The sequence below is a fragment of the Anastrepha ludens genome, chromosome 5, assembly GCF_028408465.1.
Source record: "Anastrepha ludens isolate Willacy chromosome 5, idAnaLude1.1, whole genome shotgun sequence".
NCBI lineage: Eukaryota > Metazoa > Arthropoda > Insecta > Diptera > Tephritidae > Anastrepha > Anastrepha ludens.
The window spans coordinates 76064564-76081814 of NC_071501.1; the positions used below are offsets into that span (position 1 = coordinate 76064564).

The 17251-nt window shown below is 33.8% G+C and overlaps 1 protein-coding gene across 1 annotated transcript; it reads right to left on the reverse strand.

Annotated features, from left to right (window-relative positions):
• Positions 1-9099: 9099 nt before the first annotated feature.
• On the reverse strand, positions 9100-14712 carry LOC128864363 (phospholipase A1-like). The gene is made up of 3 exons (XM_054103986.1): positions 14203-14712; positions 11136-11547; positions 9100-11030 (listed from the first exon to the last, which is right to left on the reverse strand). The coding sequence occupies exons 1-3, from the start codon at positions 14276-14278 to the stop codon at positions 10298-10300; spliced, it is 1221 nt and encodes a 406-aa protein (XP_053959961.1). The 5' UTR covers positions 14279-14712; the 3' UTR covers positions 9100-10297.
• Positions 14713-17251: the final 2539 nt, after the last annotated feature.

A 17251-nucleotide genomic window follows, 5' to 3' on the forward strand; every position in this document is an offset into this window, starting at 1 on the left:
ACAGTGTACAGACAGACTCAACCATAAACAGCATTCATCGGGAGACACTTACCATCTTCTTAAGCGCACCTTTTCACTTGCCCCATCAAACATCAGCTAACACCCCTTTGGACCCAACCTGTCGAAACAGCAAGTTTCCTAGGCCTACCGTTAAATGAGCTAGACGAAGACTACCGGTGATTAACATAGCACTGTCAGGGTTAAGTATACTACGTACTACAACAAGAACAAGAAAGGATTAAGAATATAACTAGTAGTTTCACTTTCGTTTTGAGAAATCGTCCAGTTTTAGCACTGATAATAAACACTTTAGTTAAATTATTTTGGAATGCGTATTTTTACATATTTCCTCAATGTTTCTATTAGAACATCAAATATATTGCGAAATTACTTGAATTAAGAGAACGCTTTTCACTACTTTATATACTTATTATTTAATTTTGACTATTTATTTATTTATATTTTGATTTGAAAAATTTTCATCAAAATTTCAAATTTTTTAATCTGAATTCAAAAAACAAGTTTTGGTTTCACAGCGACTTCAATTTTACCACAATAAAGTGCAAGCTTGCAGTATCTCAAATTCTCGTTAATTTTTGATATTTTCGCCCTAATGGTTTTGCGCATTTTCCCATATAAAAAAATTTCGTGCATTTCTTGTGGAGTAAATCCGCATCAACGCGAAAAAAAGTAGAAACCGATTTTTCAGCAACTTCAAATTTGTATTTTATTCAATTAAAATTTAATGAACTATAAAACTGCATACCTATTAATTTCTGGAATTTCTAATTAAAAACGTGGAATTATGATGAAAAGTTTGTTGAACTTTTCGAATTTTGTATAAAGAGCTATGCTTTTACAAAGAAGCGTAAGTTTAATTTTGAGATAGCGAAATTATCATATTAAATGTATCAATTGGGCAATCTCAATTAAAATGGGCTTTGTCTGAAAAATAAAATAAATAACCTACTGTCTTCCCGAATGCCGTGAAAAAGCTCCTCATGAAAAAAACTATTTGCCGTTTGAGGCAAAGTAGAAAACAAAGAATGAAAAGAAAAAAAATTTGCAGATTTACCGATACCAATCAAGGCGAATTGAGTATCTAAGGTGGCGCCATTAAAAAACAGTCACTTTATTTTTCGCGATTTTGACAAGTCTGACCTCAGCTCCCTTCGTTTGTTTGGGAAAATTCAGTAAATGGCTTGGTAATATTGTGATTTGTGAGATTAAACTAAACGCGTGTTAAATTGTTAAAGCACAAATTAGTATAAAGCGTCCAAATGCAATTTTTTGCGTTTTTATGCGGAAAACGTCGCAAGAAAGTGTCTGTGTTTGCGTATGATTTCTTGTGTTTGGCTGTTTCCTTGCTTCCGCCTACTCTTCCTCTTTAGAAACAAGTAATTCTTCTTCCTTTTTCTTGTTTCTTTGTGGGCTGTTACGACACAGCGAATTCGAAAGACGTAATCATGTATTCGATTATTCTTGAATACCACCTTTAATACATTTGCCTTGCACCTTTTATGGTGACATATGTCTTTGAATAATTTCGGAAAAATAAATTTGGAAAAATTCAAAAACGATTTAAGTGGTGAGCAAAAAATGTGAATAAACTGTCAATTCAAAAATTAAAAAAAGTGGTTTTATTTATACAGACATGCAAGCAGTGGAACGCGTAAAGGTTAAAATAAAAATTTCTATAACTGAACATTTTTTTGGTTTTATTTAGTAATAAAGTTGTTCAAAAACAAAATTGAATGATTAATTTTACGCCACCATGTATTAATTGTTCTAAAGTCTTAAAGACTTCAATAAATATATACAAATAAATCAAAAATTAAATATCACACACATAACGAGATCATGTGATGTGATCATGTGATGAGCTCATATGATGTCATATGATGAGATCTAACGTTCATTTTCAAGCAATTGCAAAGTGGAAAGGTTGTTGTTCGAGTCTATCTGCTCTAACCAGTCGCGTCTTAATAAACATGTTTGCTCGTAATATGTAAGAGGTTTCCCATCAGTATATTTTGTTTCTCTCAATGAGCGGTTGAAAAGGAGTAGTTTCCACTCCACACGGTCATCGTCCATATACTGATGTGACAATTTCATTACTTTTTATTTATTTATTTTTGTCGATTGGAAAGGTTTTGCTTTTAATCCACGCCTTCTCCAAATGTATTATTTTCTACAAATTATATTTTGGAATGAGTGAAAAGGCTTAGTTTCCAGGCCATTTCTTTGATCAGCGAGTTATTGCTAGTATATCACCTTTATTACTACACCTAACTCACTTTCATCAAGACTATTCATCTAATAAGGAATGTTATAATTTTATTTCGATGTGAATCGGTCTTTTAAAAGGATTACAACTGATAGAACGTATACATTCTCTCCGGGGGCTTGGCCGAGCCTCTCCTCCAATTTTTGGTGTGCGTTATGATGTTGTTCCACAAATGGAGAGCCCTACATTTTTATGCCGCCTCCAAACGGCGGATGTTTTTTGTACAAAGAGCTTTTTCATAACAAAAATGCACTCTGAGGTTTGCCATTGACTGCCGAAGGACGACCGTTATTAGAAAAAAACTTTTTCTATCAATTCGAACCTACGTATTTCTGAATGGTAGCCACGCATTAACGCACTCGGCTACGACAGCCAAAATTTATCAGTTTTAACTTGTGGCTGTAAATGAAAGGCCTATGAATATTTTTTTAATAATTATTTTCTAGAAGAAAGAATAAGCCTTAGAGTACAATCAAATCACTCTTTCAAGTGACTGACAGGGTTGCCTTCGCAGTAGCCCATACTATCAATTGACTTTTTCAATACATTTTAGCGCATTTTTCACTTATCTCACAGATAGCAACTTCGATTTCATGTTTAAACACTTGAATTGTCTCTGTGTGGTGGGCATAAAAGAGTTTAATGAAATCAAATCGCAGCTTCAATTGCATCACTGTTTCGGTTGATAATGCGATTTTCGTTATTCGACTAATTATTTCGTAGTTTTGTTCAAGCGAAAATCTACCCATTTTGTTATTGCGTGTTATTTTAGTTGTCAAAGTCAAAGAAGTCAATAGTTAAAATCCCAAACGCTCGATTGAGAACCTTGCAGTATTATTCAGTACACAAAAAAAGTCGATATCCAACATATGGGGAGATGATGTGATGGGATCATATCATGAAATCTATCGCTAATCTCAAAACAACTTCAAGGTCGAAAATCTTTATTATTTCAACAAATCCGAAAAATTTATATTACAAGTTGCATGTTTTAACTTAATATAATGTGGCGCAAAATTAATCACCCTATTGGAATATTTCGATTTAAAAGTTTTTCAAAAACAAAATTGCATGATTAATTTTGCACCACCTTGTATCTTGGTTGTTATGAGCGTCAAATCTCCCTAACAAATAATTTTCTTATCCGAGTGTAGTCCGCAGCATAGAGCGCTGTACAAATAACCGAAATATAACAAGTGGGTTTTTCCAGACCAGATTATTTGCGGATAAAGGAGCGAAAAAATATAGAAAATCCTAAAAGCTCAGATATGTAGACAATCGTAATTGTAATATTTATATTGGAGTAGTATAGGTTGTCTGCAAATATGAATTTTGTTTTTTGTCAATAAAACCCATCCACAGACATTGGCTCCGAAATACAGTTCAAATGGTTGTATGAACAAAAATAGTCTTCTCTCTGAGGCAAATATGTTTCTCATTAAACACAAATATTTATTCATGCCCATATTCCCATCAAGTCAATGCATATATTTTGCCTGCTCCTACTTCTATATGCATTCATGAATATTACATATTGATGCTTAACTTTTGAGTGCTTTCGAAGGTGTTAAGCCATTAAGTGTGTGTTTGTAAATTTCCATTTACGCGAAGCTTTGCATAATCTGTTGCTAATTCCCAGTTAATTTTGCTCTGCTCGAACAATCAACAGAAACTTAAGTGGAATAAATATATACGAGTACATCACACACACACACATTCACGTATGAACGTATAATTCAACTCAAGGCATTTGATTATAAGAATTTTGCATACTGAGGTATGTATCCAAATAATTTAAGCTGCATGGGCATGGAACTTACATGGATTTGTTGTAGTGCCGCCTGGGGGATTTTTCGTAACTATGAATGGAAATCACTACTGCTTGCAAATTTAGGTATGTAAATGAAGTGATGTTTCGAAATCAATATTTTATAATGCACAAAGTGCGTTGTAATGTCTGTTTGTATGTATGCATTTGCATATTTAGTTATAGTAGGCTAATGCACAAAAATGCTTTCAGAGCCGCATTTAATTAATTGATGTGCCTTATGCTGAAATTACCCAAGTCAGATGGATGAGAATTTGTAAAATACTTGTGGAGGCAAAATGATGTATTAATTCTGAATTATAAATACCGGGTTGCATGAAATGAAGGCGTAAATAAAAATGAGGTTTGCACTTCGAGTTCATGGTCTTTTGTACCCTCTACTCATAACTGTACCTCATCCAATCCCAACTACCTTTATACACCTAAGATAGAGCTGAGCTGGGCTGAGCGTATGTGCCTTTCTTCGCATCAAACAGGCTTGTAATAAAGCGATGTCGACTCTGACAAAGAAAAAACATGAAAGGTCTGCTTATTGGTGGACGGAAGCAATAGCTGAATTGAGACGCGACTGTTTTCGCCTCTGACGGAAATACACCAGAGCCAGACGAACTAGCCAAGCCACTGTGGACGCAGAAACATACAAGTGTGGAAAGAGGCAGCAAGAAAGAAAAATGGGAGCATCAAAATAGAAACCCACTAGGAGCTTGGGTCCAAGATTGTATTGAAGAAACTGGGAGTCAGGATACAAACACCGAAACTAAGCCCGAGTACGATTGGCCACATCGTAAAAGAACTATTTCCAAGTCACGAATTCAGAGAAGGCTTTGAACGTCAAATAAAGGGGGCATAAGAGCCTCCAATATTCACGAGTGAGGAACTCCAGTCAGTTGCGAGCAAGCTGAAAAACAACAAGGCGCCAGGACCGGCTGGAGTACCCGCAGAGCTTCTCAAGGACTTGCTAGACATGCACAACGCCTGTTTAAAAAAAAATCGAAGCAATCGGTTGAAACTCATTTTGGCACACAATTCTAGTTTGACGCTATTCGTTGCTGAGCGAGCATCGAAGGAAAAATCGTTACCTTCGCCAAAAATACGCAACAGATTGTAATTTGACAAACATTTTTGTCGATCGGTTTGCCAACTGCGCCCCACAGGCATCAACCTGTTGAAATTTCAACGGATTTGTTGTCCGTTTGTGCCCAGCTTAAGAGAGGGAACCTTCTCCAGCAATCTGGAAGTAGCAACAGCTCGTGCTAATAAGCAAGCCATTATGCATGCTCGACTTAGCATACAAGTCCCTTAAAAGATTGATCAAGCCTGAACTGGCCCCGGCCATAGATAACGCGGGAGGACTATCAGCAAGACATCACGGCTTTAGACGCGGAAAGTCTACAATAGGGGAAAGTGAAACTGTCATAAATAGCGTAGGAGCAGCGCAGCAGGGCAGTATACAATCTAGAAGTATAGTCATTCTTGCCACCTTAGTCGTGAGGAACGTTTTCAATACCGTAAGATGGGCGGACATATTTGCCGCTTTAGAGCTAAAGTTCAAAATTCCGACATACTTACAGCGCTTAATGAGAAATTACTTACGATACCTCAAACTCGTCTATCAGTTCCCAGAGGGTTCTCGTTCTAGAGACATCACATCCTGAGCAGCACAAGGAACAATTTTCGGTCCCGAATTGTGGAAAATTAGTTATTACGATATATTCAATACAAAAATGCCCGATAATACCTTTCTAAGCGGATATGCAGATGATATCGCAGCAGTCATCAAAGCACGAAACTTTGCATAATCTTGTAGAAAACTTAGCCAAGTTATGATACGGACATAATCAAATTAATCACAGAGAAAACGGAGCTCATACTTCCAACTTGAACACACATTCTTCCAATGCAAGCAGTGGGAACAAGAACGTCGAACGCTGGAGAATGCAGTCGGTCACATAACCACTGAAGATGCTAAGAAGCGAGGCAACGTGGGAGATCATCAGTGGTTTCGCGGAAATAATTTTCCGCATAAAAAAACAAATTATAAGTTATTATTAGAATTATTAACAATTAATAATATTATTATTACTACTTACTCAATTACTATTATGACTTATTCCTTCTTTTAAGTTAGTTAAGTTACTTTTTCTAACTTTTTTTTAACATCCGGTCACTTTAAACATAAGAAAATATATTTACATATAGCAAAGTAGCACCCTGTACTAGTAGAAGATAACTGAATTTATATATAGCCAGTTGCCTACTTTTAGGCTACATCTAAGATCGCTGATTGGTTACATTTATTACCAATCAAACGACTTGAAACTAACGACTTATCGATGAAGCAACTGTAAGCATTATGTAAGTAACAACAAATTGATACAAAAGTGATACACAGCGTACATAGTTTTGGATATCTTTTTAGAAACCACGGGAAGCATGTTAAGGGGTTACATGGGTTTCGTCGGGTAAAAAAAGGCCTATTTTCAATATTTTTTTTCTATGTAAAAAATTACAATATTTATTTAATTCAAACTTTTTTCTGTCTTATAGATACATATTTAAAAAATAATTCTTGAAATTTTCAAAAAAAAAAAGTAAAACTCCTCCATTGTGACGTCATTTCCGTTGACCCATCGAAAAAAATAAGTGCTTTAGTTAAGACCATAAGCTCGTGCTTGAACGAAGGAAAGAAAAAAAAGTAAAAATTGGAATTTTGGCAGACATTTTTCCAAAGAAATGAAAATTTCGGTCAAATTTGCTTGACATTTTGTTTTTTTTAAATAGTTGTAATGTAAAAAAAAATCAAGTCCTTTGTTCAAGCACGAGTAAATTGTATCTCGAATACCTATGTAAAATTTCATCAAGATCGGTTGAGTAGCTTTCTAGAACATTCGACAACCGACTTTGAAAACACGGTTCCGAGAAAAACGCGTTTAAAATTTTGAGTAACAATAAAAGTGGCTTGGAGCGCAAACCTTCCAAAGGCTGTATCTCCGAAACTATTATTCGGAGCGATTTGAAAATTTAGGATAATATTCTTGAGATGTGTAGAAATTAATAAGCAAAAAAAATAAATCGATTTTTTGAACCAACGAAACCCTTGTATCCCCTTAAAACTTATTTTAGAGAAATTAAAAAAAAAAATTTTTTTTAAGTAAACATTTTTTTTGTCAATTTTTTTTTGCAAAAACAAACATTTTTCTTTTACATTAAATAAAAAATAAATAAATAAAACTTGTTTCTTAATAAAATTTGTTTTTATTATAACATTTTTTATTATTATAAAAATGTATATTAATTTTTTTTATTATAATATAATTTATTTATTAAATTTTTTTTCATACGAAATATGATTTCAGACATCATGGGAATGGGAATTAAAAATTTGGTAATTTTCTCGTGTACGGGCCGAGTGCCAAAATTGATCAAAATGAATCAGTATGGTAGTTTGACATTTTTGGCAAGATATTTTGCTAAATATTCTTAATTACTTCAACATTTCATTAACGTCGGAAATAAACTTTGGCATTCGCACTTTATTCGAAAAACATGAGAATTCTAAAGACAAGGTTTTATACGAGTAAATTAAAATATTCTTCAATGCCAAATTTATCGACCACGTTTTTGTCTTGCTAGTGAGCTCAGAGGTGAGTGTGCTGCCGAATTCATGAGAAACGAAAAAGTTCGCTAAGTTTTGCAAAAATACGAGTTTATTTTACTAGTTGCTCGAAAGAAGCTTTTGCTCTCCGCACAGCTTATTGAAAAGGATGGACCCAATAGAGTGTGGAGACATCCATTAAAAGCATCGGAAAGGCAAAATGCTATGCCGGCAATGAAATTTGACAAACATTTTGCAATGGTACGGAATTGCATTTCCAGCAAGGGAGTGGATGATTAAATGTTTATGGAAGATAAGGTGGATGCACGAAAATATTTCCATTTATCGAGTGTTTGAAACATTAAATGGTTCGAAATTTTTGAGAGAAAATAAATAAAACTTCGAATTATCAAATGCTTTTATTTAGCTGCTAATGTTTCACATATTCATAATGTGAATTAATTAATCTTCGAATGCTGCTGCTCAGACTTTTTAATATTTGTTTTAAGGAGGAAAAGTGCCTGATATGCATAAGTTTCGTTTTGTAGACAAAAGCTTTATAAGTTATCGAATGTGGCTTTTGCTATCTTAACTGACCCCTCTGCCAAAGGTTCTGATGCAGCGTCTTCGTCTTCATTGTTGCTCTTTTCATTCGTATCTGTCGCAGATAAAATTTCGCCACCGATTAGTGATCCTGAGACAGCAACATCTTCATCCACTTGAGCATAGTCAGAAAAGCTCACTTTTTGTCCTCTACACTGTCTAAGCCAAATGACCAGGCTTTCTTCCAGACGAGGAAATTCACCTTTGGTTGTTCTTTTCCGTGCTCCAGCAGTATGAGCAGCAGTAACTTTCTTCTTGTTCTTTATTATGGATGAGATAGTACTGAGCGGAATCTTTAATTCTTTTGCCACATCGCCTTTGTTCTCAATAGAAGTTTCAATTGATTTCTTCTTTTTAGCAATCATCAAAAATTTATACTTTTTAGGACTCATATCTAATATATGTATACAAATTTTTAGTCTATATACCCACAAAGCGATTCGTGCGGAAGCGTGCGCCAAAATGTGCCTATGTTTTATGCATAACACGCAACCACGCACAGTAAAGGCATTTTCGGGGGCGTCCCAAAATTCCAAATTCTTACTAACACACCAAGAAACTTTGCAAATTTAAAATGTCGAGTGTTTGACCAATGAGTTCGAATTACCGCGTCGTAGCAATGACTTCTTCGTTTAAATTAGCGAGTGCATAAAAATGTATGGACATAATTCGAAATATAAAGAGATTTTGTAAGGGACTCGTGATAACTTTGAATTAATGAGGGCTTCGAAATATCGCAAGTTTGAATTAACGAGAGTCGACTTCATATATATATACCTGTGTATATAATAGTTTAATAATATAGTTTATTATTATTATTATTACAAACTGAAGCTTATAATTAAAATTATAAGCCTAGTTAGGAAAGCTATGGCTGCTAAGGCCTTCAGCTTCTTCTTATGATGTAAAATTAGTGCTTAATTAATGCTTAATACTAAGTGCTTATGCGTCGTTTAGAATTTCATTATAAATTAGGAGATATAATATATTTATTCGACATGTTTGTTTAAATTTCGCAATATAATTTTGATATTTTTAAGAAAGCTATAATTTTTTTAATATTAACGATTGTGGGGTTGGAAATGCATTGAATGGGATCGGTGTTATGGAATATATGGTTTCTTAGTGAGTTGAAGGGATAACATTCGGACATAACGTGGTTAATGGAGATCGGGGTGGAGTTGCAAAACTGACATGTTCTGGGGGTATTGCTGTCGATAAGGTGATCATGGGTTAATTTTGAATGGCCCAGACGTACTCGCGTGAGTTTAATAAGGTCCATTCTAGAAAGTGAAAGGTTAGCGTGTTTTAGGAGGTTGCTTAAATCAAGCTTTTTAACATTTAGCACTTTTACCTAGTTGAGCATTTTTGCCAAGTTTATATTGTTTTATGAATTTTTTCTTGAGAAATTCAGCTGTATCATTAACATTTAGATTAGTAGTTGTTAATACAGGAGCTATGGTGGCGTATTTAGCTGTGCTATCAGCAAATTCGTTACCCTTTATAAGGGCATGGCCCGGGGACCATATCAGTAAAATATTTGGATATTTTGTTTGTAAAATACTACGGATAGAACTGGGATAGTAATAATATAGTTCACATTTTACCAGGACAACGATTCTAAACATGATGCTCATCTGGCCGGAATGTGGCTTACAATGGATATCTAAATAAAATAGTTCTTGGAATCAAAACTAATCATTTTGTATTTTTGTTTCTTAATTAAAGTTTTCATTCTATAAACAAGTGTTCGGTATAAAATCAGCAACGAATGAACTCTTATGTTAATGATAATGTTTCATAAGCAGTCTTAAAGCACTTATTTACCTAAAATCTATTATTAAATGACTCAAAGTGTACGTTACTGAATTCAATATGAATATAAAAAAAGTGATATTAAATTTCAAATTCAACTAAAATATCACATTTTTTAATGTTTACTATCTAATAGAAAATTCCCCATATTTATTCGACTTTCTCATACTCATTCCGCATCTTGCCAATTTCGTCCCAACGCAAACGGCGCACTTTTATTCGTTTTAACATAGAATATGCCACTTTTCTCTTGCACTGGCTCTCCCCCCATGCGATACAAATCATTCGAAGGCGCCTTTTCATTGCACTCCCATTCCGGCTCACGACGTTCACAGCGCGTACCCCAGAAACCCACATCGGTTATAATGGATTCGGCAAACATTTTGTAGGCGCGTATGTGCGAGCAGCCCACATAGTAGCAACTACGCTGGTATAATCCATAGTTTGGGTAGAAGGTGGCATTACCGGTCGGTTCGAGGAAGCCCAAATTGCCGCTTGTCTGTATAGATTCGACGTACTTGGCATCGGAAGGATCAATGCGAAATTCGGCACTGCGATGACGGAATTTCGGACCAGCCGGATCTAATGCAAAGATGGTGTTGTAACGCGCCGGTTTAATGAGCTTGCCCGCAGCACCAGCGATTTGCGCGCCAAGCGAGTGACCAATCAAGTACATATCATCATAATCGGCGTTAACGGTGCGCTTGAGGTGTTGCGTGAAGCGTGCCACTTGTGCGCCAAAGCCTTCAATCATTTTGACGACCGCAAAGTAATTGACATTGGTAGCGCTGGCACTCCAATCGACAACAATTACGTTGTAGTCGCCGCGTTTGAGGTAGGCATTTTTAACGTCGCGATTGAAGGAGCCGCGAGATTGACTCATCCAGCCGTGAATGATGATGCTGTTGGGCGGGTAGGCATGAAAGGAGAAGCAATTCATTAGTGATAAGTCATGACTAGTTAGCACACACACAGACACACCCAACACCCTTTCCTTGTGTGCTTACCGTGTTTGGTGTCTGGGATTAAAACCTGCACCCAGGATATCTTCGCGCTTATCGTTTATGCGCAGCTCGCGCCCACAATCGGGAAAGTCCTGTTTGAAAAGATAGAAGTTCATGTTCATGCGCGACATGCCGAAGGGATTTAAGTGGCTCATGAATTTCTTCAGGAATGAGAAGTCAAAGTATTTCTTGAAGCCACGTGGCTCGCGCAGATCGTTATCACATTTATGCCACACACAGAATTCATCGTCTTCACTTTCGTCCTCGAGTTCCTCGTCCATGTTGAAGGTTTGACTCATATCGCGCTGCTGTTGTCGCTCATAATAGGCCTCCAATTCGAGATTTGCGAGCACATTGCTGCCGATGTCTTCGTTGGGCGCCACGTCACGCATGGGCGCTAAAATCGCTGCTGAGACTGGAAGCAAACGTTTTTTAGGACAAAATTAATGGAACCATGGACCATTAAAAGTAGGTGGATGGAAAAGTGTTTAATCTGGAGTTAAAAACTCTAATAAATGTGGTTTGGTTTTGTGATGAGCAGTGATGTCGTGTGATGTGTTATGACTTGATGTTATTTGAGCGGAAGTGATTTCGAATTTGGAATAATTAGTTTTGAAGTTTGATCTTTAAATTTAAATTTTTTATTTTGAATATCTTATTTTGGGATTTCCATTTTGATTTTTGAATTTCTAATTTTTAATTTTGTGAACTTTTAATTTTCGGGTTTTTATTTTGAAATTTATATTTGGTATTTTTAATTTTGAATATTAAGTTTTGAATTTTTTATTTTGTGTTTGGACTTTTAATTTTGAATTTTTATTTTGTACTTGGAATTTGAATTTTAGAATTTTGAATTGAATAAAAGTTTTTGATTTGGATTTGTGAACTTAAATATTAAATTTTTAAACTATTTTAAAAACTATTTGAGAATTTTGAATTGAATAAAAGTTTTTGATTTGGATTTATGAACTTAAATATTAAATTTTTAATTTGGAGCTTGGAGTTTTTAATTTTTTGATTTTTAGTTTTTAATCTTGTGCTTTGTATTTTGCATTTAAAATCTTTAATTTTCGTTTTTTCATTTTGAATTTGAATTTCTACAGAATAATGCAATTTTTAATCTTGCATTTGATTTTTGTTTAGTTTTTATTTTTTGAGTTTGAGTTTTCAATTTTGAATTTATAGTTTTTATTTTATTTTTTAATTATAACTTTTAAATTTTGTACTGTTAATTTAGAGTTTTAAACTATTATTTTGATTTTGATTTTTGAATTTTGAATTTTTGAATTTTTGAACTTTTGAATTTTGAATTTTTTATTTTTTATTTTGTGTTTGGGCTTTGAACTTTTAATTTTTAATTTTATACTTTTGTGTACTGTATTTGTACTTTGATGTGAAAAATTTGGGTTTTGAATATCAATTTCGAATTTTGGATTTTGGTTTATGAACTTGAATGCTTAATTTTTAATTTAGAGCTGGGAGCTTTTAATTCTCAGTTCTCAATTTTTAATTTTGAGTTATGTATTTTGTGTTTTGTCTTTAGACTCTTTAATTTTAGGTATTTCGTTTTGAATTTATTTTGAAGCTTTAAGCAAATTTTTAGTTTTGTATTCGGTTTTTGAACTTTAATTTTCAAATTTTTAATTTTGAAATTTTTAATTTTTAATTCGGGACTTGAATGACGAATTTTGTATTTTGAACTACGAATTTAGAATTATTAATTAGAACGTCGAATTGCTAATTGTCACTTTTGATGTTTTAGGTTTTATTTTCTAATTTTTAATCACGGTTTTGAATTTTGAATAGTGAATTGTAAATTTTGAACTTTGAATTTTTTTATTTTCAAATCTCTAATTGAATTTGAATAGTGAATTGTAAATTTTTAATTTTTAATTTTTGGGTTTTATTTTCCTATTTTTAATTTTTAGTTTGATTTTGCACTTTCAACTTTAAGCTTTTATTCTTTTTTTTTTTAATTGTGGCTTTGAATTTTGAATAAAATTTAAAATTTCGTTTGAAAGTTTAATTAAAAACTCTAAACTGTAAGTTGAAATTATGATTTTTGAAGTCTAAATTTCGAATTCTAAATCTTCTATTTTCAGTAGAAAATTATCCGAACGTTCAAATTTGAGTTTTTGTTTTTTAATTTTACTTTATGAGTTTTTAATTTCAAATTGTTGATTTTGAAGTTTGAGTTTTCGTTTTTGAGTTTTGTATTTTCTTTTTATTTTCTAGTTTGATTTTCGAATTTCGAGTTCATAATTTCGTATTTTCAGTTTCCATTTTTAATTTATGAATATTGAAATTTGTCCTTTGAATTTTTAGATGTGAGTTTTGAGGTTTGAATTTTTAGTTTTTAATTTTACATTTTAAATTTTGAATTTAAATCTGCAATATTCAATTCTGAGTTCTGAAATTTAAATTTTAGTTTTCCAAATTTAAATTTTTAATTTTGAGTTTTTGTTTTTCTTTTTAATTTTTTGTATTTCGATTTTTGAATTTTTTCGTTTATATTCTGTCTTTTATATTTTGATTTTAAAATTTAAAATTGAATTGTGAATTATGAATTGTAAATTTGAATTTTGAGTTGTGAGTTTTCAATTTTGTACTTTAACTGTAAATTTTGGGGCTTGAGTTGAATTTTGCATTTTCAGCTTCCATTCTTGATTTGTGATTGTTAAAATTTGGATCTTAAAATTGGTGTTTTGAATATTGGGTTTTAATTTTGAAATTTTTATTCTGATTTGTGAGATATAAATTTAGACCTTTGAAGTTATAATTTCTAGTTTTGGCGATTTAGGTTTGAGTTTCAAGTTTTTAGTTTTTATTTTTTTTATTTCACTTTTTGAAACTCAGGTTTTAGATTTCGAATTTCATTTCATTTTACGCGCCAATCATCATTTTTCATATTTTCGTATTTTTATTTTCTCATATTTTGCTAACATATGCGCTTGTTAGACCAGTATTAGTAATTCGTCACGTTATTTTTCGCAATTAAACACATTGTTGCAATTAAATCTGACCTTGGAAAAATAGCAATAGCTTTATTTTTATGATTTTATTAACTTACCGCACTTAGTAGTACAAACTAGCAGTGGCAATAACAGCAGCAGCAACTCCAAAACTTTGCTAGTACTAACAGCCATTACACCAAAGGCCCAAAAATTGTAATAAAAAAACTGTAAAATTGATCAGTAATCAACACTTCTTTCAACAGCCGAAAACTCAGCAAATTTTCCAGCTGCGCTTTTACTGCTAATTTAATGCTCTGTTTAAATTTCGTTTAATTGACCCGGTTCGTTGAGTTTTAGTTTATTTTATTTATTTTCAATTCCACAGCTACAATAATCCAACTGTTGGTGGTGTCGTTTGTCTGCACAAACAATTCAGTCGAAAAGCTTTCCACTGTCAACAGCTCCTCGTAGTAAAATAAGCGTGAAGTTAAGGCACCAAAGCATCAATGGCCAACAACAATTGTTCTGCACTGCTTTGCTCCCTTCTGATCCGCGCTTAGCAGTTGTTCTGTTTGTTGATCGCAGCAGTAGCTGTTATTAAACTCTGTTGGTCAGCATCAATGTTCGTGGCATTTTTATACCACTTCTCGTTCGATGAGTACAAATAGGAGACGAGGCATTCATATGAGTGTGTACGAATATGAGTGTGCCTGTGTGGTAGTGCTGTGATTATTGCAATAGCGATATGTTCGCGCGTTGCATTAATACGCTGGACCAGCGAATAATGTCTGGCTGGTTAGGTGGCTGGGAGGTTGGGAGGTGGGAAGTTCGGAGGTTGGGTGTTTTCGAGCTGCGGCCAGCCGGCAATGCGTTGCTCATATCGATTGCGGTCCGAGGAAGCTGAGCACAGATTAAAGCTTTTCAATTAATACGGAATTCCATATTTGTGGCTAGCGGAATTGCAGCATTTGGTGCGTCAATACATACGAACATACAACTTTTGGAGATATGCATTTTCATATATGTACAAACGTGTATGCGCACAGAGATATTTTTTGTGTGATATCGCTTACACATGTTGGCGCTTTTGTGCGACTTTTGTGGGGTTACCAAGCAGATCGCATATTTAGTGTGTCTCCAATGGAGTTTAAAATTCATGAATATTTGAATATCCTGTTACCAATCTAAATTTGCACGATTTATAATTTTTAGACAGCGTTCAGCTCTTGGCGGTAAAGGAAGAAAAATAAACTACCTTTAGGCCTCTCACTTCTACCTGAGGTAAATATTTATAATGAATTCCCGCTAATTAGGAATCTTTGCAATATAAAAGTCTTTAAGTGCCTCTTGCCAATATAAGTCCACTATTTTGAACACGATATTTCTCTGTACTAAAAAGTTTGACTCTATAACTTAGCTTTAAAGCCAACATATCCCATCACGCAGCAGAAATCTGCTTTGTAACCAATCTTTTCAACTTAACTTAGCACGTTTTAATTGCATCTTATTTTTATGAGTCCCTTGAGTGTACGAAGTTAAATTTCCGCGTTTGAAAGTTTTAGGAATTCAAGAAGGTCATTGAACCAAAAAATACGCTATTTGCGTCATCAATATATCTCACCAATCAGCAATATTCTGCATTCGAAAGAAATTAATAAGAATAGTGTCATTTTGCAATCGGGGGGAATAAGATTTGCTTGAGAAAATGACGTTGTTCTGAAGAGGATGGGCAAATGCTTTGAAAGAGTGAGTGGCTAAGCAAATTATTTGAAGATCAAATTCATTTGCAAAGGAATCTGTAACTGTTGATAGATTTTTAGAGCTTCCCTTAGTAAATGGAGGAAATACTTCTCAATCTCAGATCTCAGAAATAAAAACTGTCTATTTGCATTCTCCAAAACTGAGTTCGGCAGACCATTCTAATAATCGCCGGAAAATTAAAAGAAATTATTCGATTTCGAGTATCGCATATGATAAACCGATAAAAAGTTCTAAGTGGAAATTTTGTGCTTAACTTTTTTTACTAAATAAAAATAATAAGAATTTTGAGTCGCGGAAATCTTTATTTTGACCTTTACTTGCTTCATTGTGTGCCAAGTTCACAAGTGCCAAATATGATTGGCATACGGCGCCATTTGCAAAAATTATAAATCTCCCAGTAGGGTGATTAATTTTGTACTACTTTGTAGTTGGCTGAAAGGAAATACAAACTGGCGTGCCTTTTAGTTGAAGTATTGACAGTAGTATGTATTTTGGCTTCCTTTTAAGGCTAGAACATCAGCAGAGAAGGCCAAGAAAGCCGTACTTTAAGTTGATAACGAAATCCAATTCATTCTAATACCTTGATCCATCTTCTATATTCCTTTTAATACTACACTTTTGTATATGTGTATGTATGCTAATATGTATGTATGTATATTATTTTTTATGGGCTAAATTTTTGATTGAAATTCCTTTAGCCTTGAAAATGCCTCATAACTCTCAATGATTTTCAAGTTTTGTAAAGGCAAGGTTGAATTGGCTGAGTTGTAGTCACGTATAGACCGGTTCGGTCCATAGCGATAACAGACAGAGTTCATTAGTCATATTTTTTGTGTTTTGAAGTACTCTACCCGAATGGTGCCTGTTTCTATAACAAATTTAAGAAGACATTTCCAACCCACTGCTGAGATATCTTCCAATCCAGATATTTTAAGGGTGTTTTGAATGATGCAGGACATCCGCAAAGGAGATACTCTATGGTTTTCCTTGGACCGTGTTCCCTACATTTCCTGCATTCCTCAGTGTACGAGATTCCTATGTTATAAGCATACGCTGTCTCTGGGCTATGTTCCGGCGGGCGTATAGGCGTACCATAGTTCTACAACCTCTTCGTATTAATTACAGTTGCTTAAAAATATTGCAAAAATTAAATGAAAGATGCCTTTTGTGGGCAATAAAAATCTGCGAGACAAGTTGTTCGCAAGACCACAAGCATTAGAATAGCATATCTTCGAAAAGTCGCCCTTGAGCTATTCCATATCAAGTGATCCAGGTATTTCGGAGTTTGTTATAATAAGATGTAAATTGAAAAAATTTACAAAAAAAATGTTTAAGTTTGAGATCTATTCTATGTTGAAATTTTGGTATAGAGTGGCTTAAAGCGAAATATCTTCAGTTCTTTTT

Bases quoted from the DNA above. Each gene is read 5' to 3' on its own strand.
- LOC128864363 (XM_054103986.1), bottom strand. From the start codon at position 14,278: ATGGCTGTTAGTACTAGCAAAGTTTTGGAGTTGCTGCTGCTGTTATTG. The intron at 11,548-14,202 runs GTAAGTTAATAA...GTTTGCTTCCAG, and splicing joins AGTTTGTACTACTAAGTGCG to TCTCAGCAGCGATTTTAGCG. The intron at 11,031-11,135 runs GTAAGCACACAA...CCCGCCCAACAG, and splicing joins AATCCCAGACACCAAACACG to CATCATCATTCACGGCTGGA.